The 27,758-nt window shown below is 35.3% G+C and overlaps 1 protein-coding gene across 1 annotated transcript in view; it reads left to right on the top strand.

Annotated features, from left to right (window-relative positions):
• Window positions 1-23,554, top strand: part of LOC104004304 (MAM and LDL-receptor class A domain-containing protein 1-like) — a 60,011-nt gene extending 36,457 nt beyond the window's left edge. Inside the window, exons 5-8 of the mRNA XM_054677029.2 lie at window positions 1,183-1,349; window positions 6,842-6,934; window positions 9,558-9,765; window positions 15,682-23,554. Coding sequence (XP_054533004.1) covers window positions 1,183-1,349; window positions 6,842-6,934; window positions 9,558-9,581 — 284 coding nt within the window. The 3' untranslated portion in view covers window positions 9,582-9,765; window positions 15,682-23,554. The remainder of the gene's footprint in view (window positions 1-1,182; window positions 1,350-6,841; window positions 6,935-9,557; window positions 9,766-15,681) is intronic.
• The last annotated feature ends 4,204 nt before the right edge of the window (window positions 23,555-27,758 follow it).

Genomic DNA, 27,758 nt, shown 5'->3' with positions numbered 1-27,758 from the left:
AGGATAATGGCTTCCAGCCCCATCCATGCTCCTGCAAAGGACATGATCTCATTCCTTTTTATGGATGCATAGTGTTCCATGGTGTATATGTACCACATTTCCTTTATCCAGTCTATCATTGATGGGCATTTGGGTTGATTCCATGTCTTTGCTATTGTGAATAGTGTACAGACTATTTTTAAAAAGATTAATAGACTTTACTTTTTAGAATTACTCTTTTCAAACTGCTTTTTGCCTTGCAGGTGCCTTGTAATTTTTTGTTGAAAGTCAGACATGATTTACTGTGCAAAAGACATTAATGTAAATAGTGTAAGCTTTTACATTACGTTTATCCAGTTAAGGATCATATTATGCTTAGTATTTGCTGTAGCTATAAATATGTGAGCTAAAATTTGGTCTCATGTTCTTGTTTTTGTCTTTCTTGTTGTATTTGGGTTTCCTTAGAGACTTCTTTTTAAATAAATGTCAGAGACGTGCAGCAGTTTCAGTAGCATGAAGAAGCATTTCAGACTTTATTTTTGAAAATGAAGTTGTAAAATTGTAGAAATCTCCTTATAAATCTGTGTTGTCATTGTTATTAAGTTCAAGAACAGCTCCAACTGGTTTTAAATATCAGATGGGGAAAAATTTATATACAATATCTTTATGTAAAACAAAATCCATAGGTGACGTTTAAAAGGACTGTAGATATCTCATACCTCTATGTGGCTTGGTAAGAAAGAAGACATTTTAAGTTGTATTTCCTAAAACTATAAAGGATTTTCTACAGAAAGTAAATCAAAAAATCATCCAGAGGGGCAAGAATTCTGGGAAGGATGAAGAGAAATTCTTGATTAAAAAAGGATTGAATTGTGATATTTAAAAGAAAATGACAATAATTTGGTGGTATAGCAATTTGTATATGTAGGTTTCTTTTACAGGAATCTTGAATTTTTACAAAAGGGTGTTATCAAATTTTGATTATAGAAATTAGGAGATTTCTCTACATATTGGAAATGATATATAAAAATGAAAACCTGTTATTTGTAGTTGATGTAATCATTTGAAAACACTCTATCCTTTTAAGTAAAATATTTGTGTTTTAAGTCTGGTTTTGAAAACTTCAGAAATGAGATAGTTTTAGTCAGACAGAAAGAAGCTAATGTTTTCCTAAATTGCTTCTTTTTTTCTTTTATCTTTCAGGTTATTATGTATGGGTAGGCGCTAAGCATGCTTTCACTCTTAACCATTTAGACAGCAGGGCTTATCTAAATAGCTCTGTGTGTCATTGCCTGGGCAAGAGCTGTCATCTTCAATTCTATTATGCAATGGAAAGCAGTGTCCTGAGAGTAAGACTGTATAATAATAAGGTAAGAAGAAAGTTGCATTTATTTCAAATTCATTGAATCAATGAAGTTTCTAACTCTTGGCAACTTGTGTTTCGATTTCTCAGTTGCGCATAGGCTTTTATTCTTTAACTTGACTTTATTTGGTATACTTTTAAAAAGAATGATTAAGAAAGTAGGATAGGGGACACTCTCATGTACAAAAGTTAATGTGATAACTTGCCCAATATTATTTCATAAAGTTTTCAAAATTCATGGAAGTTTATTAAAGAAACTATAGATCTAATAAAAATGGGATAGCTGAGATTCTGTATTGTGAGCTCTGTATTGAAGCTCTGATGTGATCTGTTTTGGACATTACATCTATATATCATTAGAACTATAAATATAATGGTTAAAACTTACTTGTTTGGGTAGCAGTAGACATAATTTTTAAGACTGGTAATTATTGATTAAATATTGCACAATGGCACACTGGGTAGAGTGAGTCCATTCTTCTTCTCTCTCCTTGTCCAATATGCTCAATGAGTTCTAAAGTGTAAAGCTGGGTGAGTACTCCAATTAGTATAACAGATAAAAACAAACTGACAGCTGATTCCATAGTATAGGAAAACACCCTGCTTTTTCTCCTCTTACGCACTCAGCACTCCCAATATGTCACTTCTGACACCAGATGCATGTTTTTTTTCCAACACAGCAATTCAGTTCTCTAGTGGACACCAACTGAGTGTCCTTTGATTTGCCTCAATTCTGACACTGCTACGTGAAGATAGTACAGATTCCACAGGTTGAGGTCTCAGGCCCACAAGACTACCCCTACTTCAGATGTCAATCACAAGCTTCCTATTGTGCCTCTTACCTACCAGCTATAAATTGGAGTTCCCATGACCCCCTTCTTAGGTTTGATAATTTGCTAGGATGGCTCACAGAATTCAGGAAAACACTTTACTCATGTTACCCATTTATTATTAAAAATGTAGGTGAACAACCATATGGAAGAGATGAATAGGGCAAAGTATGTGGGAAGAGGGGTGGTGCTTCTCTTCCATGCATTCCCGGGTGTGCACCCTCTAGGAACCAAAATGCGTTCAGCAATCTAGAAGCTCTCTGAAACCTGTACTTCAGGAATTTGTATAGAGGATTTGTCACATAGGTATGATCATTTATTAGCTCAATCTCCAGCCCCTCTCTTCTTCCCCAAAGAGGTGGGGCTGAAAGTTCAAAGCTTCTAATCATAGCTTGATCTTTCTGGTGATGAGTCCCATAAGATTCTATTAACATCCCTACTGATTAGGAAATTAACAGGTTTTTGGGAACTATCTGCCAGAAACTGGAGATGAATAAATATATTCATAATAAATAATATATAATGTATAATTATATGTAATATAATATATAACAAATAACATATTTATTATTTTATGTATCCAGATTTATATGATTCACATAATTACATCTATATGTATGTGAGATATCTATAGATATATATCTCTACACATCAATATAGATATAAATATATAGATAGATAAATATGGATGTCATATATATATCACATATCTGTAGATATGTGGATGTGATTATATATATATATATATCTCCCCACACATCCATATACACACATATAGATATATAAAGTAATATACATATGTATATAAATTCTTTTTTAATTGAATGAGATATAATTTTCCTGGCATTCTGGAACTTGTTATGTTTTTGTGTTTTTTGCAATAGTACTTTGTAGTCACTGCCCTGCAATCTATTTAATATATTTCACTCCATTTGGTAAGGTGTGGGGGGAGGAAGAAAAGGGGACAACATCTCCCTATCCTTCCTGCAGCATTACAAACTGTCCAGAGACGTGGGATCAATTTTACCAAAAAGGAAGAGAGAAAAAATTTAACTGTATCCATGTATGTTCCACCATTCATGCCTCAATATTTCAGTTGCTGTCACCTGTGCTGTTTGAACCAATCCCAGCAAGCCTCCATGCAATCTACAGCATTCTATAATTTCCAACTCCTTCTTCAATAAAGGCATAGTAGAGAAATTCTTGAATAATTTCGATGAGTTTAAATTATAGTTAAAATGGTTAAATTATATATGTGGGCCTATGGTAATGCTTTTCAGATGACAGATAATTAATTATTTCATGAAAATTGAATGAATTTTTAGCCTAAATTTAAGTGGAAATTTGTAGTATAATATGGTCTAATCCTGAGGATTATTTTAATCTGCTCTGAAAATGAGTGATGTATTTTAAAAGTTTCAATGCATGTAGAATGGAATTGTGTATTTAATTATGAATGTGAGTATGTACTGTGTATGTAATTATGAATGTGTATATGTATTATGTAATTATGAATGTGTGTATTTAGTATGTATGTAATTATGAATGTATATAGATTGGAATTACTGAAAATGAGCCATGCCATTCTTCTGGTGGCTTTAGAACCATACAAGAAAAGAGTGAAAACAAATTGGCTTCAAGTGTTACATCATATAAAAATGACGTTAGATACCACACATCATTAACTCTATTAATCAGTAATACAGTTATCAAGATTCTGTCTCTCATATTATAAGAAAAGAAGTTAATCATAGGGAAATGATCTAGTGTATTAACCAGAACCAAATGAATGTACATCTTAGAGATTGTTGACTGATGTTTGATTTGTTAGTATCCTGTGAGGTGTCCTGTCTTTTCTGACACTATTTGCTACCCTGTATACATATGTTACTCACTGATGCAAAATCTGCATCAAAGTACATTTAAGTCCCAAGACAATGTTTTATCACACGCTTAAAATGACTCCAAACAAACCTATCATTTAAAAAAGTAGCTCTTGATGAAAATGATGATTTACATCTTTCCATGAACAGAATGCTGTTGTATGTTGCGAACATCTATTACTCTATAAATGTGAGGAGGTAAGCCAAGAAATATCTAGCAAGAAATCTGAAGGTTGTTTTCTTTATTTCCAGAGGACATTAGAACTTGAGAAGTGAAAAACTCAGGTGAAGGCAAGTTGTTAAATAAAGAGTTCACTCTTTAGAATCAGCTCAAGTGTGTAGCATTTCTAGTTTGTACCATCTAACCATTCTTGGGTTAGATCTGCGTCCATGATCTATAAAATAATACTCATAGCAACAGACTACTTTTGTTCTGTGTAGGGTTTCCATGTAATTATTTACCAAGAAATTTACATGTAATTTTTCTTTACAACCAAATTTACTTGTAATTCTTTACCAAATTACATGGTCTTATTCCTAGATGCGATCAAAAGCAGTGAAACTCAACAACATTGACTTTGGTACCCTTGATTTCTTCACTGGAAGAGAAAAGCATAGACTGGCATCTCTAAGAGATAGAGTGTTAATAAATATGTTAAATATTTTTTCTTGAAAGGTAAATCGGCATTATTGATCCTGGACCGGCGGAGCAAAGGTATATTTTAAAAAAAAATTATTTACTGATTTTAAGATAAAAGTAGAACATCACTTGAAAAGCTTTGCTGAGTTGGAGATTTCTTTTTTACATTAACACCTGTGAAAAGTAGCTAGAAAGTGGAAGAGTAAGAACAGAAATAAAATGAAACCTGATTTCACTAAGAATAAATTCTTTTTACAAAACATTGCTTGTGCCATCAGACTGGAAAATGTATAGAAAAATATAGATCTCATTCACTGTGTACTATGAACTTGGCTTATGAAAAACTATTTAAGTTTGGAAAGAACACTGCTCACTTTTCAAAAATGTAAGTGCACCCATCTTCAGGGGGAGCAGAGGGGAATCAATTAGTCACTGTGAAAAAAGAGCACAATAGCTCTAAATTATTTTCATAAAATGAAAACGGGGGAAAGTGGTGAATGCAATTTGCCAAGAGGTGTCACTAAAAGCATCTGTGTAGGGTGTAAGTGTTTTGATGCTAAATAACTGAAGTTGTGTAAGAAATAAGCAGGAGAAAAATTAGTTGCTTGTCTCAACTTTTTATAACTCCAGTTCATCCTGATCCGCCATGAAAGCTATCAGCCGAAAATATGTCCACCCCATGTGCTTCATTGTCTTGTGGAAATCTTCACAGTTGATATGAATAAGTAATGAAGCAAATTGTAATGGATTTAGACTATCTTCTGAAATATTTAGGTCTTGGAAATTTGGAGTAGGCATCTGAGGGTGCAGGACTAAGTTGAAAGTAGATTCATTTTTAGAAAATCTTGGGCATGCATAAAATATGTGAGGCTGAGTGAGGACACAAATATTGATATCACTTATCATTTGGATTAAAACAAGATGTTGCCTTTCAGGGCCGTTTTCTATCTCATGCTAGAAAGTGGGACAGAGCCAGGCTCAGAGCTCAACCTGAGACATAATTATGTCAATCTTCACATTTTTACCATATTGTTACCTAAAAATTCATGCATTCTATATGTAAACATTATGAACAATTTGGTCTATTTTTGGGAAGAAATGTGAATTTGAATGTCTAATAAAATGTAAATAAAAATAAGATTTCAGAGCATAAAAGCATCAACATACATCATAAAGACCAATGCCATACATGCCGTAGACAAAATTTTGAGTACCTTATAGACTTTTTTATTTTATTTAGTTTTTTTGGGACGGATTCATGCTCTGTCGCCCAGGCTGGAATGTAGTGGTGGCATCTTGGCTCACTGCAACCTGCGCCTCCCAGGTTCAAGTTATTCTCCTGCCTCAGCCTCCTGAGTAGCTGGGATTACAGGCACCCACCACCACGCCTGGCTAATTTTTGTATTTTTAGTAGAGATGGAGTTTCACCATAGACTTTTATTGAGCTTCTTACATTCAATACGTGTTTTGAATGCAGTAAAGGCTTGTTACTACACTCATAGCATGTAGTAACAATTTTACATAGATTTTGCAATCTGAAAAATGATCATTGTACAGGTACATAACACAGATTTCTCTAAAAGATGTAAATAGGCCTTTGATAGAATGACCAAATTAAGAATATAATTTTCAGAATGTAACTGTATTGTTTGGAACTTGGACCAAATGTTTCCACAGGAAAAAATATTTAGTATAAATTGAAATTGTGCAGAAAATGCATCTGACAACATTTGTAACCTTTATATTGTTTGCCTGTAATCTTTTTCTTTTCTAGTATCATGGCAATATTACAAAATGTAATGATGTTATTGAGATCAACATTTAAATTGCTGATCTTATTAACTGTTATTTAGAATTTTATTTTTGAAACGCAGTACTGTTTTTTTAAAAGATTTCATCCAAATTTTTGTTCCATCCTAATACTGTTTATCTACAAAAAGCAGCTTTACTACATAAACATGCTTCATTTTCTTATTTTTTAATGATATTCAGCTTTTTCAATTTGACTACCAAGACTTTAGATTTCCTAGTACTTTATATCATACAGGTAAGGTAATACGTACTACAATGTAATTAAAAGAGCATGTATGTAAATGTGAAGATTAGAATATGGGTAATGAGTGATGTTTTTCTCTTCAAATCAAAGGAAGAAGAAATATTTTGGACATACAACATATCAACTCACAGCCAATGGGTGAAAGCAGATGTGTTAATACCAGAAGATCTGAAGACATTTAAGGTATGAAAGAAAAAAAAAGTATTTTTTTATCATGGTTTAAGTTTTAGCTTTGCAGCAATAAATTGATCATGCACTGCTAAAGTTAAATTAGCATTTAAGTTAGGGATGCGTGCTTGTATATTTGGGGAGAGTGATTGCTTACTTTTTAAATTGTACCTTTTCCTTCTGAGACCAAATTTCCCATGGCGGGGGAAATAGAGTGTATCCACTGTTGTTCACAGCTTCCTCATTCTCCACAGCCTTCCTTTCTTGCTCCCCAGCACCATGCTTTGCCCCAGGGAAACAAATTGCATTATGAAGTAGGTAAATAGTAAACTGGCATTGAAACTTAGTAGAGTATAGGCAAATGTTTTGAATGCAATAATTCATATCTTTATAACACATGGAAAGCTCTATGTACACCAAGAAACATAAGAAACATACATAGGCTCAATAGGAATGCTGTCTCTTAAAAAATTAAATTGATATTTTGTGTTGTATTAGGTTGGTGCAAATGTAATTGCAGCTTTTGCCATTGTGGCTTTTGCCATTGCTTTTAATGGCCAAAACCTCAATTATTTTTGCACCAACATGATATACGGAATGCGTAAGTTTATTTATGCTGGAGTGTGAGTATAAAATGATGATACTGATTATATGTGTGGGTTATGAAGCCAATTTCATTTCTTTATAGTGATATTCCATTTATACATCCTATCACAGCCTATTGAGTTAACATTTTGACACTATTTAATTTTCATAGGCTGATATCTGTTTTTATAACTTCTCAGGTACTAAACAAGTTTCTTTTTTTATAAACTGAAGATTAAATTTTGTTTTAACTCAAAGATAAAACGAAGTAAAATGTAAAGAAAATGAATTTGAGAGTTATTCCAGGTTCTCAAGTGGATATGTAATGTAATTAGCTGTTCAATAATTATAGGCCTTTGAGATCTAAGTTTAAAACCATCAATTTTTGAACCTCAAATTGATATCATTTCTGCATTTCTGATCTCTTGCTGCTGTGAAAATATACAGCTATACATTAATAATTTTTACATGTATGATATTCATTATGGGAAAAGTATGTAGCAGCATACAAAGTTTTCTTATTGTTGGATATGATTTAAATTTAATATTATTTTCTAAACCAAATTATTAGACATATTTGCAAACTGAAAATCTGACCTTAAGTAATTATTAATGAACAAAGAAATATATATCCCTCGTATTTTGTTTGTTTGAAATGGAGTCTTGCTCTGTCACCCAGGCTGGAGTGCAGTGCTGGGATTTTGTCTCACTGCAGCTTCCACCTCCTGGGCTCAAGCAATTCTCTCGCGTTAGCCTCCCAAGCAGCTGGGACTACAGGCATGTGCCACCATGCCCAGCTAATTTTTTGTATTTTTAGTAGAGATGGGTTTTATCATATTGGCCAGGCTGGTCTCGAATTCCTGACCTCAAGTGATCCACCTCCTTGGCCTCACAAAGTGCTGGGATTACAGGTGTGAGTCACTGCACCTGACCTATCCCTCGTGTTTTGAAAAGAAAATCTATTCAGAAACTTTAAGCTGGATGAAACTGAAGGAAGTCAATTTTAATTCTTAGTATCTGGCTGGAATTTTAACCACATTTAGTGCTGTTTAATAGAACTTTCTGCCTAATGGAAATGCTTTATATCTGATGTCCACTATGGTAGCCACTCATCACATGAGGCTATTGAACAATTGAAATTTGGCTACCATGACTGAGGGAACTAAATTTTATTTTATTTTCATTAATTTGAATTGAAATAGTCCTCTGTAGCTCATGGCTAATGTTCTGGACAGCAAATAATTAGTTATCTGTGATACAGTCAGCTATTTATACTTCTGCACTTTTGGTGTTAAGTAATAATTGCTCTTGGTAGAAACTCAAGGAATGCTAATACTTTGACATTATCTTACACTTGACCAGCAATGTGTGGTTGTTTCATTTGCTAATATTGCTTATCTCCAGAAAAGCTAGCAATTCAATTGGTGACAACAAAATTAATTTACTTTAATTGACACTTCTTTTCTCATTAAAGAAGTTACTCTTTTATGTAAGTTGAATAGAGTTTTATGTTTATTCCCTTACATTTTTTTATTCCTATATTGTGTCTGTTTCCGTTTGCCTGATATTTTTCTTCATGTATTCAAATACTAATTTCACTAGTTAAAAAATAAGTCAGATGCAGTTACAGCTCTTGTTCTATAAGTAATGACAATACTTCTTATTTTCCTTGAAAATGAAAGAAAGAGAGCTGTAAAGATGATGACCAAGTAACAAGTTTGCAGTCAGGGACATTTTTGATAGTTAAGTGGGATGCTTGTGTTTTGCCTGATCCTGGGAGGTTTCTCTGAGCCTTTAGAGGAGCAAATGTTTCCATCAGTTTTTTTTTTTTTTAATACTTTAAGTTTTAGGGCACATGTGCACAACGTGCAGGTTTGTTACATCAGTCGTATGAGCATGGGTTGAGCTTATCAAACAGGAACTTTGTTATATATTGCCTTGGTTGCTTTAAACACTTTTTCTCAATAACTACTTTGTCTTTATCAACCTTCTTTAGTTTTTTGTCTTATTAAGGAGATTGCAAACTCATAAATTAATCTTTTTCTTCCTAAAGATTATTTTTGAAGGGACTCTTTAGAGCCAGAGAAGTTTTATTGCCCTTGATCACCTCTGGGTCTATGCCTGTGGACAGACCCAATCCAGAAAGCTTTGCTCTGCAGACGAATTCCCTTGCACTAGTGGCCAGTGCATCGCCAAAGAATCTGTCTGTGACTCTCGGCAGGACTGCTCCGATGAGAGTGATGAAGACCCAGCAACTTGCTGTAAGTGAGTGAATGGCTTACTAGTTTACATGCTCTAATTCAAGACTGTTAGTTGGATTTAAAACAGTCTTTGTTTCTATCAAGGCAAAGGTAAGTCATATGTATGAAATGTGATAAATATGCATTATTGCTCTGAAACTATTAGTACTATGCCTTCAGGGATCTCTATTTTAACTTAATGTTTTGGTGCTTGTTGCAAAGTCTGCAACATCTCTCAATTTATTCTACAAATGAATAGTTGTGATTATTGTTGGCTGGGTGTGCGAATGTGTGTGCTTTGATTAAAGAGAAGATGGGTGGTAGAAGGAAACTTTTTGTACCTTTGCCTTGGAGGCATATAGTATGGGTTGCTAACTTTTATTGTGTATGCTTTTTTCCTCTCTAGTCAATCATCTTGGAAGCTGTAGCTGGGAGGGATGAGTAGGAGGAGGGTGGCCCTTCCTACAGGGCAGCTACCATGATTGTAGAAATCACTTCAGCCATCATGGCTGCCCTGGAGGAAGGGCCGCTCTCCTCTTACTTGCCTAGAAAACACTTCAGCCAACCGGGTGCAATGGCTCACACCTGTAATCGCAGCACTCTGGGAGGCCGAGGCAGGCAGATCACGAGGTCAGGAGTTCAAGACCAGCCTGGCCAACATAGTGAAACCCCCGTCTCTACTAAAAATACAAAAAATTAGCCAGGCGTGGTGGTGGGCACCTGTAATCACAGCTACTTGGGAGGCTGAGGTAGGAGAACTGCCTGAACATGGGAGGTGGAGGTTGCCGTGAGCTGAGATCACGCCATTGCACTCCAGCCCAGGCGACAGTGTGAGACTCCGTCTGAAAAAAAAAAAAAAAAAAAAGAAAAGAAATCACTTCAGCCATGACTGGCGTTTGGGAGGGCCAAAGTGCCCCAACACCTTTCTTTCAGGCCTTTTCTGAAGAGTCTTTGATAGAAGTGATGACAAGAGATCCCATCGCTATTCAAGCATAGTCATAGTTCAACAAAAATATAATTTAATTTACAATCCACAGGATGATTCTCATATGAGGTAACTTAGCAACTGAGATCCCTGTGTCTCTTTAGAAAACATGAATTCCAAGGATATGAATCCAATCTGTATCACAAACAGGTGGTTTTTAAAAGATATTAAAAATTTGACGTTTATTTTACTGCAGTGTCTTATTTTAGTGAGATGTTTTGTTGAGCAGAGGTGAAAATATTGTAATAAGATAAATGCCACCTTTTAAGTGAAAAGCTCTGTATAATTGGTTTCTCTTGGGAAGCTTGGATTTTATTAAGAGCAATGCGGAGGGACACAGGAGAGAGGAGATGAGAAAGTAAGGCTAAAATCCCCTTCTGCCATGTTCATCAACAGCAATCCAGTTAATACTTCAGACTCCTAGCTTTAAACCAAGTAATCGGCTAACCAGTGTGAGCTCAACGGAGCTTTTGGGCTGCTCTCTTCTTTTGTTCAAAACAAGCGATGTAAGAGCAATTTATCTACTCCAATGTATGTGAAGTTTCTTTCTATGTTTTATTTAAATTTTTTACAGACAATTTGCTTCATTTCTGTTGGGGAAATATTTCTTTCTAACAGTTTCTATAATTCTTAATGTCAATAACTGAAGGAAAATATATTTCCTTTCTTTCCACGTATATAATTTTTTTTTTTTTTGAGACAGAGTCTTGCTCTGTCACCCAGGCTGGAGTGCAATGGCATGATCTCTGCTCACTACAACCTCCACTTCCCGGGTTCAAGTGATTCTCCTGTCTCGGCCTCCAGAGTAGCTGGGATTACAAGCATGTGCCACCACACCCAGATAATTTTTGTATTTTTAGTAGTGACAGGTTTCATCATGTTGGCCAGGCTGGTCTTGAACTCCTGATCTCAGGTGATCCACCGGCCTCAGCCTCCCAAAGTGCTGGGATTACAGGCATGAGCCACTGCACCTGGGCACTTGTATATTTGGAAGCTTAGCTTTTTCCCCTCCATTATTTTCCCCGTAGTAAATCATACTTTATGTTCACCTTTTAAAAAATTGTTTAGCATTTGATTTTCGACATATTTTCTCATTTATTGAAGTTTCATTGATTATGTATATGACATTTTTCCAGTTCAGTAGCTCTTGATGCCATATTCTGCTATTTTCTTTGGGTGAATGCAGGAATGGGTAATTGTGTTTCTCAACAAAAACAGTGTTACTTATTAGTCTTTCAAGTTTTTAAATAGTGTAACCTCATTTGTCCAAAGAAAACCTGTCATGTTTGCATGATTGAGATTGACTTGATATAGGGAATATGTCATAAAAATGTAGCCATATTGCATACAGTATATATGTGTATTCATGTATTTTGATACCAAAATGAGTGTTTCATGTAAATATATATACAATTATTTATGCTGTGAAATTATATAGATTTGGATTATTAGAATTGATATAAATTTACACTATTTGCTGCACTAAAGTATTTAATATATTTTTGCATATAGACACGTGCATATGTATATTCTTACAAAATAAAAGAGGCTTTCCTTTGAAATTTAAAACCATATTGAAACATTTTACACATACGAAAACATTTGTGTTTTACAAATTCGAATTTGTAATATCAAGTTTTTTTCATAAACGATTCTTCCATGTTCATGAAGCACAAGAAAAATTTCTTTATATATATTTTTTATTGCACTTTAGAATGAATCTCTAGGAGGGTATAGCTTGTGCAGGCAGTTTGAATAGCACCAGGAATACTTACCAAATTCTGGAGAATGAGTAAATATGAACTCGTGAGGATTGTCAGTTGGTATTCCACAGCCAGTGTGCTTTTCCCCAAAGGCAGACTCACTCAGGTCTTCTCTCATTATCAAGTTGCTCTTACTTTTAGGTATTATTTTAATATATGGCATAACGTAGCCTCCAGACCGGTGGCTTTTCAAAATCAGTTAATAAAAATGGCCTGTGGGTTTTGCTGCAACAGCAGACTCCATGGACCAGAGCATCAGCATTACCTGGGAACTTAGTGGAAATGCAGAACCTCAGGCCCTGGCCCAGCCTTACGGAACCAAAAGCTACATGGAACAAGGTCCCAGGTGATTTGTCTGCATATGAAACTTTGAGAACCACTGTACCAAAGAGGCTTCAGGAAGGAAGACAGCTAGGGGAAGAAACAGATGGCATCTAAAAAAATTGAGAAAAACTAAAGGCAAACAAGTCAGAGTTCTCTCAGGGTAGAAGCAAAAACTCTCTTTACTTTGCTAGTCCTTAAGAGCATCAATATTAGTACAATATTTATAATGTGTATTTGTAATGTATATTAACACAATATTTACAATATAATCCTGTTAGAATCTAATATATTCTCATTAAATGAAATATTCCCCATTCATTTCCCATACATAGCTTTCTTTCTTATTTCACAGAGAGCTGATTAACTTCTGGAGGATTCATAAAATATTTTACTTTTCATGATCCAGAACTTTCCCAGCTGCACAATGAAATTCTTTCTTGTCTGCTCATATGCTGTAGTGGTTAAATATGCAAGAGAAAGCTTTGTCATGATCTTAAAATATTACTTTAACTGATGAACTCTGAGTAAAATTTCTCTAAAACCAAACAATAGATTTTTGATGTTTATTAACATAATCCTGTATTAAATGAGGGCAGTTAAGATTAAAATATATCTGCACCCTCATGTTCATTGCAGCATTATTCAAAATATCCGGCCAAAACAACTGAAGTCTCTGAGAATGGATCAAACAAGTGGGCTGTGTGTGTGTGTGTATGTGTGTGTGTGTGTGTATAAAATGTATATGTGTTCACAATGAAATATTATTCAGCAATAATGAAGAAAAAACTTGCTATTTGTGACAATGATGAGCCTGGAGGGGATTATGCAAAATGAAATAACCCAGACAGAGAAAGACAAATACAGCACGATCTCACTTATACATGGAACATAAAAAAGTTGAATTTGTAGAAACAGAGAGTAGAATGGCAGTTGTCCAGGGCTGAGGCCTGGCCGAAATGGGGAGGTGTTGGTCAAAAGATACAAATTTTCACTTACAAGATAAATAAGTTCTGGGAGTCTAGTGTACAGCCTGGTGACTATAGTTAATAACACTGTATTGTATACTTGAAATTTGCTGAGAGTAGATCTGAAATGTTCTGATCACACACACAAAAGGTAACTATATGATGAAATGATGCTAATTAGCTTTACTGTGGTAATCCTTTCTCTATGTATATGTATATCAAAACATTACATTGCGTACCTTAGTTACAATTTTGTTTGTCACTTATACATCAATAAAGCTTAAAAAATTAATACATATATATGCAATATGTTTTAAAAATCTCTATCAAAATAATTAAAATACAACATGCCAAACATGTCCAAAGATACACATTGGATCCCTGAACAGTTTATACATGAAATAGATCTAATTTTCAGACACATGCTACAACATGGATGAACCTTGAAATAAGCCAGAGACAAAAGGACACGTATTGTTTGGTCCCAGTTATATGAACTACCTAAAGTAGGCAAACTCATAGAGACAGATAGTAAAATGGTGGTTGCCAGGGTTTGAGGGGAGGGGAGATGGAAATTATTGCTTAATGGGGGTGGAGATTCAGTTTGGGAATGAAAAAGTTCTGGAGATGGATGGTGGTAATGGTTGTACAACAATGGGAATGTACCTAATACCATAGAAGCTTACATTAAAAATTGTTAAAATGTTACATTTATGTCATGTATATTTTACCACAATAAAATACACATTTGTATTTATATATAAAATTTCAATAACTCATATAAGAAAAAAAATATATATAGAATCTACTTCACTGTGTTCCAAAAAAGTTGGCATGATAGATATATCTTCAAATCAAAATAGTTCAGGAAATTCCATGAAAAAGGGGTTTTTTAAATTATAGGACTTTAAAAACAATTTTAAATGCTAATATGAATGGTGTACCTTCACAGGGGACGTTGGTATAATAGTCAAATGAAAGAAATTTAAACCAAGGATCTTGTATGATGCATTAATTTTTACTGTGATATTGTCTCCAGATGTCTTTCATGTAAAAAAAAATGTTGGGCCGGGTGCGGTGGCTCACGCCTGTAATCCCAGCATTTTGGGAGGCTGAGGCGGGTGGATCACGAGGTCAGGAGATCAAGACCATCCTTGCTAACACAGTGAAACCCCATCTCTACTAAAAATATAAAAAATTAGCCGGGCGTTGTGGTGGGCGCCTGTAGTCCCAGCTACTCGGGAGGCTCAGGCAGGAGAATGGCGTGAACCCGGGAGGTGGAGCTTGCAGTGAGCCAAGATTGCACCACTGCACTCCAGCCTGGGCCTCAGAGCGAGACTCTGCCTTAAAAAAAAAAAAAAAAAAAAAAAAAAGACAAAAGATAACACCAGCTCAGTTCCGAATATCTAATTTACCTGCAATTCCAAAATGGCTAGGTATTTTTTTTTTGAGAAAGTGTTAGGATAGAATAATAAAATGCATACTGAGATGCTGACCTCAAGTTATTTGTGTGTCCAGAATTAATTTAAACTTCCCCCTTCCCAGTGGATTTTTTTCATTTAAACTACCATCTCAGCAGGTTTATACTGGGCAAGCAAATTAGTTACTCCCTGAAAAGCTTTGGAGTTCCACCTTGCATCATTAAATAAAATGGAGATGGCCAACCAGAATGAAATGTACCAGACTTACAGATGGAAGCATGTGGAAGGGTCATGCCTCACACAGCACCTGAGATATTGTGTGTGACTAGATAAAGGAAAGCTACTCCGATTATTAGAGAATATTCACTACCAAGCAGAATAATTTTGCAGGCCTCCTAAGATGATTAGCTAGCGTAGAGCAGTGTTTGCCTGCATGCTCTTCATTTCTCCTCACCTGTTTTCTTTTCTACGTGTAACAGCAAAGCATCTCGCCTGTGACTTTGAGTCGGGTTTCTACGGTTGGGAGCCATTTCTCACAGAAGATTCACACTGGAAGCTGATGAAAGGATTGAATAATGGAGAGCACCACTTTCCTGCAGCTGATCACACAGCAAACATAAATCATGGTAGGACATTTTCCTCTTTAAAAAAAAAAAAGTTTTCTTTCTTGCATGTTGTGGAATGATGATACTGTGTATTCGCATTTCTATTCTGTAGACTGTATACATGGAACTCTGGTTTGTCTTGCTTTAAAAGCTCCTGACCAAGTTAATAATTGGCGGGTAATTGAGTTCCCTGAAAGGAGCATTGTTTTAATCACCAACATGTTTGTTGTTGCAATTTTTATAAGTTGGGTTAAAGGCATAAAGAGGTGGAAAAGTTTTCTGATCATTTTCTCAAGTTGCCCAGAATCAAGTACAGTAGGCTTGCCTTCTTTTTAGAGCAATCCAATTTTTTCAAAACAGGAAGAAAAATAGTCTAATCTTGTTTCTGGGAACTGAGAACAGAGATTTAGCACTATCTGTGAAATAAATTTACAAATACTTGAATGCAATTTAATCAGTCTTCGGGCTTCTTTATAATAAACAGTCTTATTCTTCCACATATATATTTTTAACCATCATTCCAGTGTTTACATATCATCTTAAAATAGAGGAACCATAACTACCTGTGGTATTCCAATAAGTGTCTGTGAAACTCCAATAAAACAGAAAGTGTTTGTTCTCTTTTCTCTTTTGTTTTGTTCACATTTATCATCGAATGTCATTCCCCATATACGTTAGCATCGTGTTAACTTTACTTTTTAAATGTATATGTTTTAAGTAAAGAGTGTCTCGCCATGTTGCCCAGGTTGATCTCAAACTCCTGGCCTCAAGCAATCCTCTCACCTCAGCCTCCCAAAAGTGCTGAGATTACAAGAGGGAGCCACCACACCTGGCAAACCTTACAATAGCACAACTGTACTTGTACTATAGATCATCTTTCAACCTCATTGAACATTATCCTATTTGTTTCTTCTTTCAGACTTCCAAAGAATTATACCAAAAATAAGTATTGATCATATTTTTAATTACAGCCATTGGAAATTGGGGTTGGTGGTAGTGGGTGAGGGTGCTAGGGGATGGGGTGGGAAAATTCAACCATCCATCTGTTGGCTACAGCCATAAACCCAGTTAATTGTTTAACAGTGTGGTAAGTTCTTAATTTTTGCTTTTGTGCCATGACTCATTTCTTTAACATTTTGTAGCAGACAAAGTTAAGTTTAAAGTTTAAAATAGAAAGGGGACTATAAATCATTGGAACTATGTATTAACAACACATTTTCTCTAAACTCATATAATATTTTACTTCTTTTTCTCTGTTCAAGCCAATTATTAAATACATAGCATAGATGATACCTGGATGCACAAAGATGGATGCCACGATCCCTGCCTTTGAGGTGGTCTCAGTCTGGTAGCTTAAGTAGATAAGCAAGGAATTGCAATCGGTTATGAAGGATGCTTTAAGAGGGATGGAAGGTGATTCAGATGGATTCGAGATGCCTTGTTGAAGGAGATGACTCCTGAACTGAGCACTGAAGGGAAATGAAAAGTAGTCAGGAAGCCAGAAGTAAGGAATTACTGAGAGAAGACGGAACCAAAGAGAGGTGGGAGGGATCATGTCCTAATTGGAGGGAAGAATCCCCAAAGAGGGCAGAAAGATGGGAGTAGTTAGGGATGAAAGACGTGTGTGATTGGACAGGGAGAAGAGAACTGATGAAACAGGAGAGGAAGGAAGGGGACTCTAGAGAGTGCTGAGGAATTGGAAATGTGTCTGCAGGATGATGGTGACCCAGGTAGTCATGTTAAAGCATGTGACCAATCAAATTTGCTCTAAAGGGCTGTTCTGTCTGAGATGAGGAGAATGGAGAGGGTGAAAGGCTGGAGTCAAAAAAACATGGATGTGCTGAAGAAATATCAGTGAGAGATGATGAAGGCCTAAGCCAAGGCAGTGATTCTCAAAGGGAAGCTGTGCGGGCAGTGTGTCATGTTGGTCTGATGTGAGCATACCATAAGCAGTTAGGGAAGAGCACGGGCTGCCCAGGGTTCCGACACGATGTTGACACTGCACCCATGTCTAAATATTAGGGTGCTTCAGTTTTATTAGATAGAAAATAGAGAAAAGAAAAGTAGCTTCCCTGTGGAGTTGTCATGAGGATTAAATGAAATAACACCTGTGAAGGTTTTTCCATGTAGTAAGAGCTCCATAAACAATAATAGATATTTGTTGTCCATTCTAATAAGAAGACTAGGAAAAACACCAGATAAGACAATTAGAAAATATGTTTGTAATTCACCTTTAGTCTTTTGCCATCTTATAATTACTACATAACTATGATTTGCATTAAAAAGATTCTAATAGAGCCCCTGTGTTAGATGTTGAAAGACCCATTCTTTTCCGGTGAGTTGAAGAATAGTGAAAGATAACAATATGACTGATAAAACTAGGGGCAGCTGGTCTCACCCAGAGTGTGAGGGACAAAAACGCAGTCTTTCTCATTTTAGAAAGGGCCAATTAAAAAAAAATATATATATCTATCTGGATCACGGAGTCAACATCTCTTTACCCATGATTGCCATGATCAAACCTTAAAGAGAATCAGTAGTGGTTTTAAATTGCAAGTGAGGAGGAGAATTAAAAAAAATGAAAAAGGACCAGGAAAGGAAAGGAAAGTGAAATGGAAATTTCTGGTAGAGTCAGAGGCAGCCTAATAGTTCCGATATCTAAGAAAGTGGAGTTCTAGTTCATTTTGTTCTTACAGCCTTAAACATATAGGTTGCAGCTTTTAAATCTGTCTATCTGTCTATCTATCTGTCTATCTATCTATCTATCTATCTATCTATCTATCTATCTATCTATCTATCTAGCTGAGACAGAGTCTCGCTTAGTTGCTCAGGCTGGAGTGCAGTGGTGTGATCCATGCTCACTGCAAACTCCACCTCCCAGGTTCAAGCAATTCTCCTGCCTTTTCCTCCCAAGTAGCTGGGACTACAGGTGCACACCACCACGCCCAGCTGGTTTTTTGTTTTTGTATTTTTAGTAGAGCCAGAGGTTTCACCGTGTTGACCAGGCTGGATATGTTGATATTATGTAGTTTTTGTGTGTATGTGTGTAATTAAGCCTCGAATTTCCTTCCTGCCTTTTTTGCTTCGTTTCTACCTTCCTATTCCTACTCTGTTAAATTTCCATCGAAATAGGCAACTCATGTTAATTATGTTCCACTTTTATCTATGTTCATATAGTCACACACAGATATATATATATAGTAGATACATACATATTCAAAATTATATGTGTTTCTGTGATTGTTTGTTTTTTAAGAAATATATTATCTTGTAACTATTGTCCCTATCTTCTTACTAAAGATAGCTTCTGGCAGTTGCTCCAAGTCATCAAATACTATCTTTTTTTTTCATTTTTTATGATAAAGTATTGGTTAAATGTAAAATTCAACCATTTTAGTGTACAGTTCACTGAGTTCTGACATACATACACAATTGTGTAACCATCACAAAAATGAAGATATAAAACAATTCTATTCCTGCCCAACACATTGTTCTGTGCCATTATGTACTCAATAATTCTCCCACCTCCCACCACTGACACCAGTGATCTGATTTCTAGCCCTAGTGTATGCCTGTTCCAGAATGTCTTGAAAATGGAATCATATCATATGTAGCATTTTGATTCTGCCTTCTTTCAATTAGCATGAAGGACTTGAGACTCATCCATGTCGCTGGCTTCAGCCACAATTCCTTCCTTTTTCACTGCTGAATAGTTGGGTCCATTGTGTGGATGAGCCACACTTCATTTATCCACTAACCAGCTGAAGGACACTTAGATTGTTTCCAAATATTGTCAAATATGAGTAAAAACACCATTAAATTTGCATACGTGTTTTTGTCTGGACATAAGTGTTTATTTGGTTTGAGTTCTCTATCCAATGCCTATGTCTGTTTTTGTTTTTGTTTTTGTTTTTTTTTGCACTCTGGTTGGTGAGAGAACTCTACCATTCCTGACTTTCTGTGACCTTCGGGAAATGTTCCAGCTATTCATTTCAGGTGTTTTTACCCCCAGACTCAGGTAGTTTTCTCCAATCCATGCACACGATCGGTCCTTACATGGCAATTTAGGGGGGACTGTCTGCAGATCTCGGGAGCTTGCTGTCTTTTCAAAGCTCCAGTACCTGAAAGGGGCAGCTGGCACTCTGTCTTATGAATTCTACCCATGTGGGTCTCCCCAAAGCACCGACTCTATCTGTTTCAACTTGAGGAGACTACCACACTCCTGTGTTTCCCCTCTGCACAGGCTCCTGGAAACTCTGTCTAGGCAGTAAGCTGTGGGAATTACAGGACTTAACTCATTTGTTTCCCCTCTCTCAGAGATCACTATCCTGTAATCTATCACTATTTTACATTCCCATTGTCCTATATTTGACAGTCCATGCTAAATATGCTTTTTTTGTAATATTTTTCTTTTGCTCGTTTAAGACAGAAGATAAAATCCAGTCTGTGATACTGGATTCATGTTTGTTTATTTAGCTAAATTTATTTGATTTGGATATACCATAATGTATCTAGCTATTCCCCTATCCAGTGACATCAATATCATGACGATGTTTCAAATTTATTCTTGTACACATTTCCTCCTGTAGGATACTTTCGATTTTATGCAATAGATAATAACTAGGAGTGAGACTTCTATATTTTTTAAGCAAGATATGTATTTATATTTTCAATAAACATTTATAGATTCATTTACCCTAAAACTTTAGTACTTCAATTTTTAGTGACAAAATGGGACTACTTTTTCCTATTTTCCTACCAGCAAGAGGCATTATAATTCTCTATAAAAATTTCCAATTAATGGGTGTACAACGATTTCTCATATGTAATATTTATTTGCATTTCACTGAAAAATATTTTTTTCAAATGTTTCCAATGTCTCAATTTATTTGGGTTCTTTAATTTTACTAAGTAATATTTTACAGCTTTCGGGGTAGAGATTTTGAAAATCTTTTGCTAGTATTTTCCTAGGTTTTTGTGTTACTTTTAAAGAACTTCTGATTTTGATTATTGCTGACATATAGAAATGCAGTTTTATAGAAAATATTGACCTTGTATCCAGTGGCCTTGCTAATTTTATTTATCATAGCTAGGAACTTATACATATATATTTTATTTTCTAGGATCACAATTATTTTGTCTGCAAATAATGGCAATTTTATTTCCTTTTTTCTAAATATTAACAGTTCTATCTTCCTTTTGTTGTTTTATGTACTGGACAGAATTTCTAGAATGTGTTGAATAGAACTAGTGGTAGCTGCTAGACTTGTCTTATTTCTCTCTCAGAGGAAAAGCTGTCAATAGTTGAACCTTAAGTGCCATGCTTACTGAAAAATTGTATTCTTTATCAGATAAAAATGTTCCCTTCTATTCAAGAGTGTGCTTTTTAAAAAAATTAAGAAATTGAATGTATGTTGAAAGTTTTCAGTATTTTTCAGCATCTATTATGATATGATTGTCAGATTATCTTTTTTGTCTGTAAGGTAAATTGATTTTTTAAATATTAAACCCCTCTTGCACTCCTGAACCAAACCTAACTGGAGTAATTTTATTTATTACTCCCATGTTCGCTGCAGGATTATTCTTGATAGCCAAGATATGAAAACAACCTAAGTGTCTGTTGATGTACAGATAGATAAACTGTGGTATCTAAAAATCAGTGGAATATTATTCAGCCTTAAAAAAAGAGATTCTGCCATTTTTCACATCCTAGGTGAATCTGGAGGAAATTATGCTATGTGAAATAAGCCAAACACAAGAAGGAAAATATTGCATGATCTCAATTATGTGTGGCATCTAAAAATTATATACAGATATAGAGAATGAAACAGTGGTTACCAGAGGCAGGGGCCAAGGGAAGGAAATGGAGATATGTAGCTCAGAGGATATGATGTAACAGATATGGAGGAGAAATGTGTCTAGAGATGTAATGTACAACGTGAGGACTACAGTTAATAACACTTGAGGACTACAGTTAATAACAGATTTGAGATTTGAGATTTGATAAATGAGTAAGTTTTAGCTACTCTTGCCACAAAAAAAGAAAAAAAAGGGCAATTATGTGAGATAATGGATAATTTGCCTCACTATAATAACCATTTGACTATCTGTATGTATCACATAACCTTATGTTGTATATCTTTAATATACATAATAAAATTTGTTTTAAAAATTAAGAAAAGAAGCGTAGTCTATTAGGTAAGAAATGTATTGATTTAATAGTGTTGTAATGATAACTGGAATAGAGATGTAAACAAGTAGCTATTTTAACTCTAGGAAGTTGGAGAATATATTCAACAGAAAGTAGGTAAGTCCTCAGCAGCAATTTTATTTTATTTTATTATTATCATACTTTAGGAATTTCTTAAGATGTTTTCTAGTTTTCTTGCTGTGTAAGAAGAGTGTCTATTGCAAGTTCTGCCAGGGATTAACAGTTCTAGGCCTGTCTCTGATATACATTAAGACTGTTACCAAATGTACATGGTTTAAGAACCTTACCTATATAGTCTTTTAATCAGCAAAATAAATATAAGAGGTACTATTTTCCTCATTTTACGAACTTTCTTGTCATTTAGTTTCTTATCAGTTAGAATTCCATTTTAAACACAGTCTGCCTCCAAAACCTACATTTTTTTTAATTTTTTTATTTTTTTGAGACGGAGTCTGTTGCCCAGGCTGGAGTGCAGTGGTGCGATCTGGGCTCACTGCCAGCTCTGCCTCCCGGGTTCACACCATTCTCCTGCCTCAGCCTCCCGAGTAGCTGGGACAGCAGGCGCCCGCCATCACGCCTGGCTAATTTTTTTTTTTTGTATTTTTTTAGTAGAGACGGGGTTTCACCGTGTTAGCCAGGATGGTCTCTATCTCCTGACCTCGTAATCCGTCCGCCTCAGCCTCCCAAAGTGCTGGGATTACAGGTGTGAGCCACCGCACCCGGCCCAAAACCTACGTTCTTAACTGCAAATCGTATAGCCTTTCTATCCTTTTAAGGTCATCATTACATTGAGAATGATGTTTTTAGAAAATGTGAAAAGTTCCCTACATGAGCAGTTTAAGCAATGGGAAGTTTGAAGCCAATGATCAAAACTTCACTTTTGGAGGAGAAACGATGCCCTTAGTCTCTAATATGTCAAATGGTCAGTTAGTAAATGCTGTCGAGAAGTTTAAGGAATGAATGTCTTTAAAAAATAATACTTAATACTTTCTCCTTAGTAATTATTTCTTTAATCACAGTACCTTTTATAATCTGAAATGTATTAAATTGCTTTTAATTCTTATAGTGCTTTTCGGGGACCTAAAAGATAATTTTTTAGACATAAAAGGAAAATAAAAGATCACTATTTGGATAAGGGACCCACCCTCATAGGGAATTGAATTAGAAAATTAGCAAACGACCTCCAGTTCTCTAAAGTCTTATTTTGAGGGTTTTTTTTTTGCCTGCTTTTTTGAAAAAACTAATTTTTATACTGTGAATCTGTTTATTCATAGAAGTGCTAATTCTTCATCCCATTTTTGTGAATCCTTTCATTAAAGATTCTGGCAATGAGTGGAGGTGAGGTAAAGACACAGTGAAGAATACAGAGAAGTAGGAGTCTTTTTTTTTTTCTTGTCTTCTTTGCAGCAAAAAGGTTTGAAGGAAGCATGCAAAATTTAGGCTGCGATTCTAATGTTGAACAAATGAGCATATCACTTCTCTTACAGAGACCTTAACTGCTTGAAAAGACAGGGGTTTCTTATAAGGAGGAAAAGGCAATGCCACCCTCTGGATTTCTATTTATGAACTTAAATCCTCCTAAAAAGGACCATTGCTATTCTTGAATTTCAAACATTTAATATTTTAATGCTATTTATTTTAATTTTTCTCACGTTCACAACCATCTTTAACACAATTTACTTTCTTTTTTACATGAGACTGATTATGACCTACTTCAAACGGGTTATTAAGTTTGCTAAAAATTTAGGTCTTCAGTGCCTTGAAATATTTTCAGATTTTGTAGAAAAAAATAGCAAACATAAATTGCAACCAATTTTGGTAAATGAGAGAACAAGTTATTGGATTTGTTCAAGAACTGTTTGGGATACATAGAGGTTAGGAAGCTTTGCAGAATTTTGATAGCCTTGGATAATTTAATCGAATGTTTCCATACTTATTTGTATTATGATATAAAAGTGCAGTTACTTAAAATGTAACCCAGGTGTACAGGTTTTCAAGGAGTCTCTCTCTCTCTGCCAGTTAAAACACCACACACTGACTATGATGTTAAATTATCTCTGATTTTTATTTATGATAACTGAAGGGCTGAAAAACCTACATAGCATGACAAATACAACATATCTCAACAAAACTTCTCTGGACCTTCAGAAACTCTAAGGGACAGGCTGCAGGGTGAATCACTGTTGGTTGTAATTTTTGCCTGGACGTAGCGAAATTACAGTGTATCAGAAAAGTTCAATGCCAGAGTGGATTTTAGACCTGGGATCATGTTGCCATTTATGAGGAACTAGACAAATACTCTGTATGTTTTCATTTAAGGGAATGTTTAACATGATCTGCACATCTTAGCTCTCAAGTCAAACTTGGCATCAGGACAAACCCTAAAAGAAGGCAGATGAGGAGTGAGCTCCAGAGAGCAGAGCCAGTACCTAGGTGTCTTCCCATAGTTCCAGTGTTCTGAAAAGTCCATTTCTCCTGGACGGGTTATTTGATGTTGAGGCCAATCAAAATGCTACCTCATCATTTTTGAAAGCTTATCTTTATTTTTTTTTAGATCAAAATTGTTACTCTGAATTGTTTCTTTAGGATAGATCATAAAAAGGGAAATTTGGGGTTTGAGTTTTTTGTAGTTGTTGTTTTGTTTTGTTTTTGAAACAGGGTCTTGCTCTGTTGCCCAGGCTGGGGTGCAGTGGTGCGATCTTGGCTCACTGCAACCTCTGCTTCCCGGATTCAAGTGATTCTCCTGCCTCAGCCTCCCTAGTGGCTAGACTACAGGTGAGCACCACCGTGCCCAGCTAATTTTTGTATTTTTAGTGGAGATGGGGTTTTGCCATGTTGGCCAGGCTGGTCTCGAACTCCTGACCTCAGGTGATCCACTCGCCTTGGCCTCCCGAAGTGCTGAGATTACAGGCATGAGCTGCCATGCCTGGCCTAAATTGTCATTTAATGACATTCAACACATTTTGCCAAATGTTTCCCCAAAACATTATGCTAATAAACAATGATATCAACAAAGTAAAACTGTGGCAGTGTCCCTGTGTTTGAAGTCCATTTTGAAATTTACTTTCACTTTTCATGATTATGCAAATACTATTTATAAGTTCCTATTTTTGTGAACAAATACTTTGTTTCCTCAAGACTAAAATAAATAATGCTACTTTATGTAGTGCTTTCTTTCGTTCCAAGAGATAATGTGTATACTGGAAAATGAAGATATTATGTGTCAAATAGTATAAATGGTACATTTTCTCACACCTACATTGTATTAACAGGACATATATAAACTATTTTGTTCTGGCTGTGCTATGTAATGCAGGCAAGAAAGCCAAAATTTACTTAAGCAGCTCTGTAAGTTGTAAAGACATTTTAATATTTCCAAACAGCATTTAGTGAGCACTATAATTTATGTCTGTCTAAAACCTATTTAGTCCAAAGTGCATGTACTAATTTTATGAAAAAATTCTAAACAATTTCCTATATTCTACTTTTCTGTCTACTCATGAGAAAAAAAAACCATGTAAGTCTCTACTGAGTAGTTGAATTCAATGAAACCTTAGCCAAGGTTGAATAGTACAAGGAAAAGGAGTGATTTATTATTTATTTATTTATTCAATCTTAGATGCTGATTATATATTTTCCCCAAACTAGTATATCTGCTAAATACAGAAATATGTGCATTAGACACTGGCATTTCCACAGCAGAGATGCATAATAGAGACAAAGTCATTTTATGTGTGTTGATACTTTGCAAGCCATGTATCTTATGTACTCAGTATTGACGAAGAATAATTGCATTACTCTGCACTGAGACTTATGTTTTCTTTTATTACATAAATGCATTAAGAGAAGGCTTGAATTTCCTATAGCAACTCTCTGCTCTATATGTTTTGAGATGTGTGTGTGTGTGTGTGTGCGTGTCAGTCTTTGAATTAGGACTACTTTTTTCAGTGTATTTTCTGAAAAATGTTTCTGAGTAGGCCTTTTTGGCTAGATTGGAGATACTTCATCTTAATTATAATATTAAAGGATTTCTATGATGTGTCTCTCTGTATAATTACAAATTACTTTTAATTTTGTAAGGTCTAGAAAAATGAGCTGCTGTTTTCTATGTTCTATCTTATATTCTTTTTCTATAGCCCTGAATACAAGGAAAAAAAGTCTGAAAATATACCTACACTTGCTAATTATTGAGTATCTTCCCCTTTTATTAAATGCATATTGGCAAATAAGTCTCTGTAGGGAAAAAAAAGGCTATCTAGTTATTTTTCCTTAGTAAACTGGATTTCCATTCTCTTCTCATTGTCCTCAAGTTTAAAATCTAGACAACTATTTTCTATTCAGACAAACCCCTCTAGACAGATGTCATTGTGAAAGACCCTAATGGGAGGTTGTTTCTGGTGAAGGCTGATCATTTCTGTGGCATGAAATCAAGAAGAGGAGAAAACGTCCATTCACCCTCATTTATGGAAGTCACTGATCTCCGATAAAGAAAAGTGAAAACTATTTCTATAGTCAGGTAAAATCTGATAAATAACCCATGCTATTTTGATCAATCTTTGCTGCAGATAATCATGTTGTTAAATTAGGAGAATTCAGGATAGTAGTGAAAATAAGTGATTCTTCTTCCGCCATTGAAAATTCTATTGAGAATAAAAGTCAGGCATTTAACAAGAAAGCCTTTTTCTGTAATTATTTAAGATTAAGTTTCAATACATTAGATTATTAATGGTGACTGTGGAGAGAGTGGATTTTTTTTTCCATGTCATACTTTGAGCTCGGCTGGGATATTATTTTTTTTGACAAGATCATTGTTCTTCTTCACTCTTAAAATTGTGTTAGAAGTATTACTGCCTTTCCTTTTCTTTTTGTTGCTTATCTGCTGAAACTATTCAGTTATTCTCTTTTCTCACATGCCACTACTCTTGTTCATTTTGTTTCCATTTTCAGGTTAGCAATGTGTGTGATAGGTAAAAAGGGGGTGGAAAGAGCCTTCCCCACCTGACACTAAGTGTTCCAAGCATCCAAGCAATCGATGTCTCCCTGCCTTGCAGAAACACACCACTGTAGGGAGTGTAATGTACACTGCTTCTGATGTGATATAATTCTCTCTTTGGGTTATACGTTGAAAGACACCTAAAAGACCACATAATAATTTAGTTAATTTATGTAGTATAAATACTCACATGCTTACTTTTAAGCACTTACTTTATAGCTGACAGTGTTTGAAGTAAATTTGCATGCACAAACTAATTTATAGCTCTGTAAAATAAGGCATAAAGAGGATTAATATTAGGGCCCTGCTTCCTAGCTTGGGAGAGACTGACCCTTATAATGAGTGAATAAATTATGTACTATTTTTAGAAGGGATGTATGCTGTAGAAAAAAAAATGAGGCAAGGAAAGGGCAATGGGGGAAGGCAAGGGAACTTTGCAATTTCCAAGAGAGTGGTCATAGTGCATCTCAGTTACAAGGTGGCATTGTAACAAAGACTTGAGAAGGTGAGGAAACAAGCTTTGAGATATCTCAAAAGAAAAGAAAGAGTGTTCTAAGCAGAAAGAAGGAACTAAGGGATTGGGACAGGAATACATCTGGTGAATTTGAACAATAATAGCAAGGGGACCAATGTGGCTGGACGAGGTTGATTATAGAGAACAATTATAGGATAATAAGGCTGAGGAAGAGCAGCCCACCTAGAGCAATGGTTCCCAACATTGGCTGTGTGTGAGAGACACTCAGAGTT

This window comes from Pan troglodytes, chromosome X, assembly GCF_028858775.2.
Source record: "Pan troglodytes isolate AG18354 chromosome X, NHGRI_mPanTro3-v2.0_pri, whole genome shotgun sequence".
Taxonomy (NCBI): domain Eukaryota; kingdom Metazoa; phylum Chordata; class Mammalia; order Primates; family Hominidae; genus Pan; species Pan troglodytes.
This window is presented reverse-complemented; position numbering and strand designations above follow the sequence as displayed.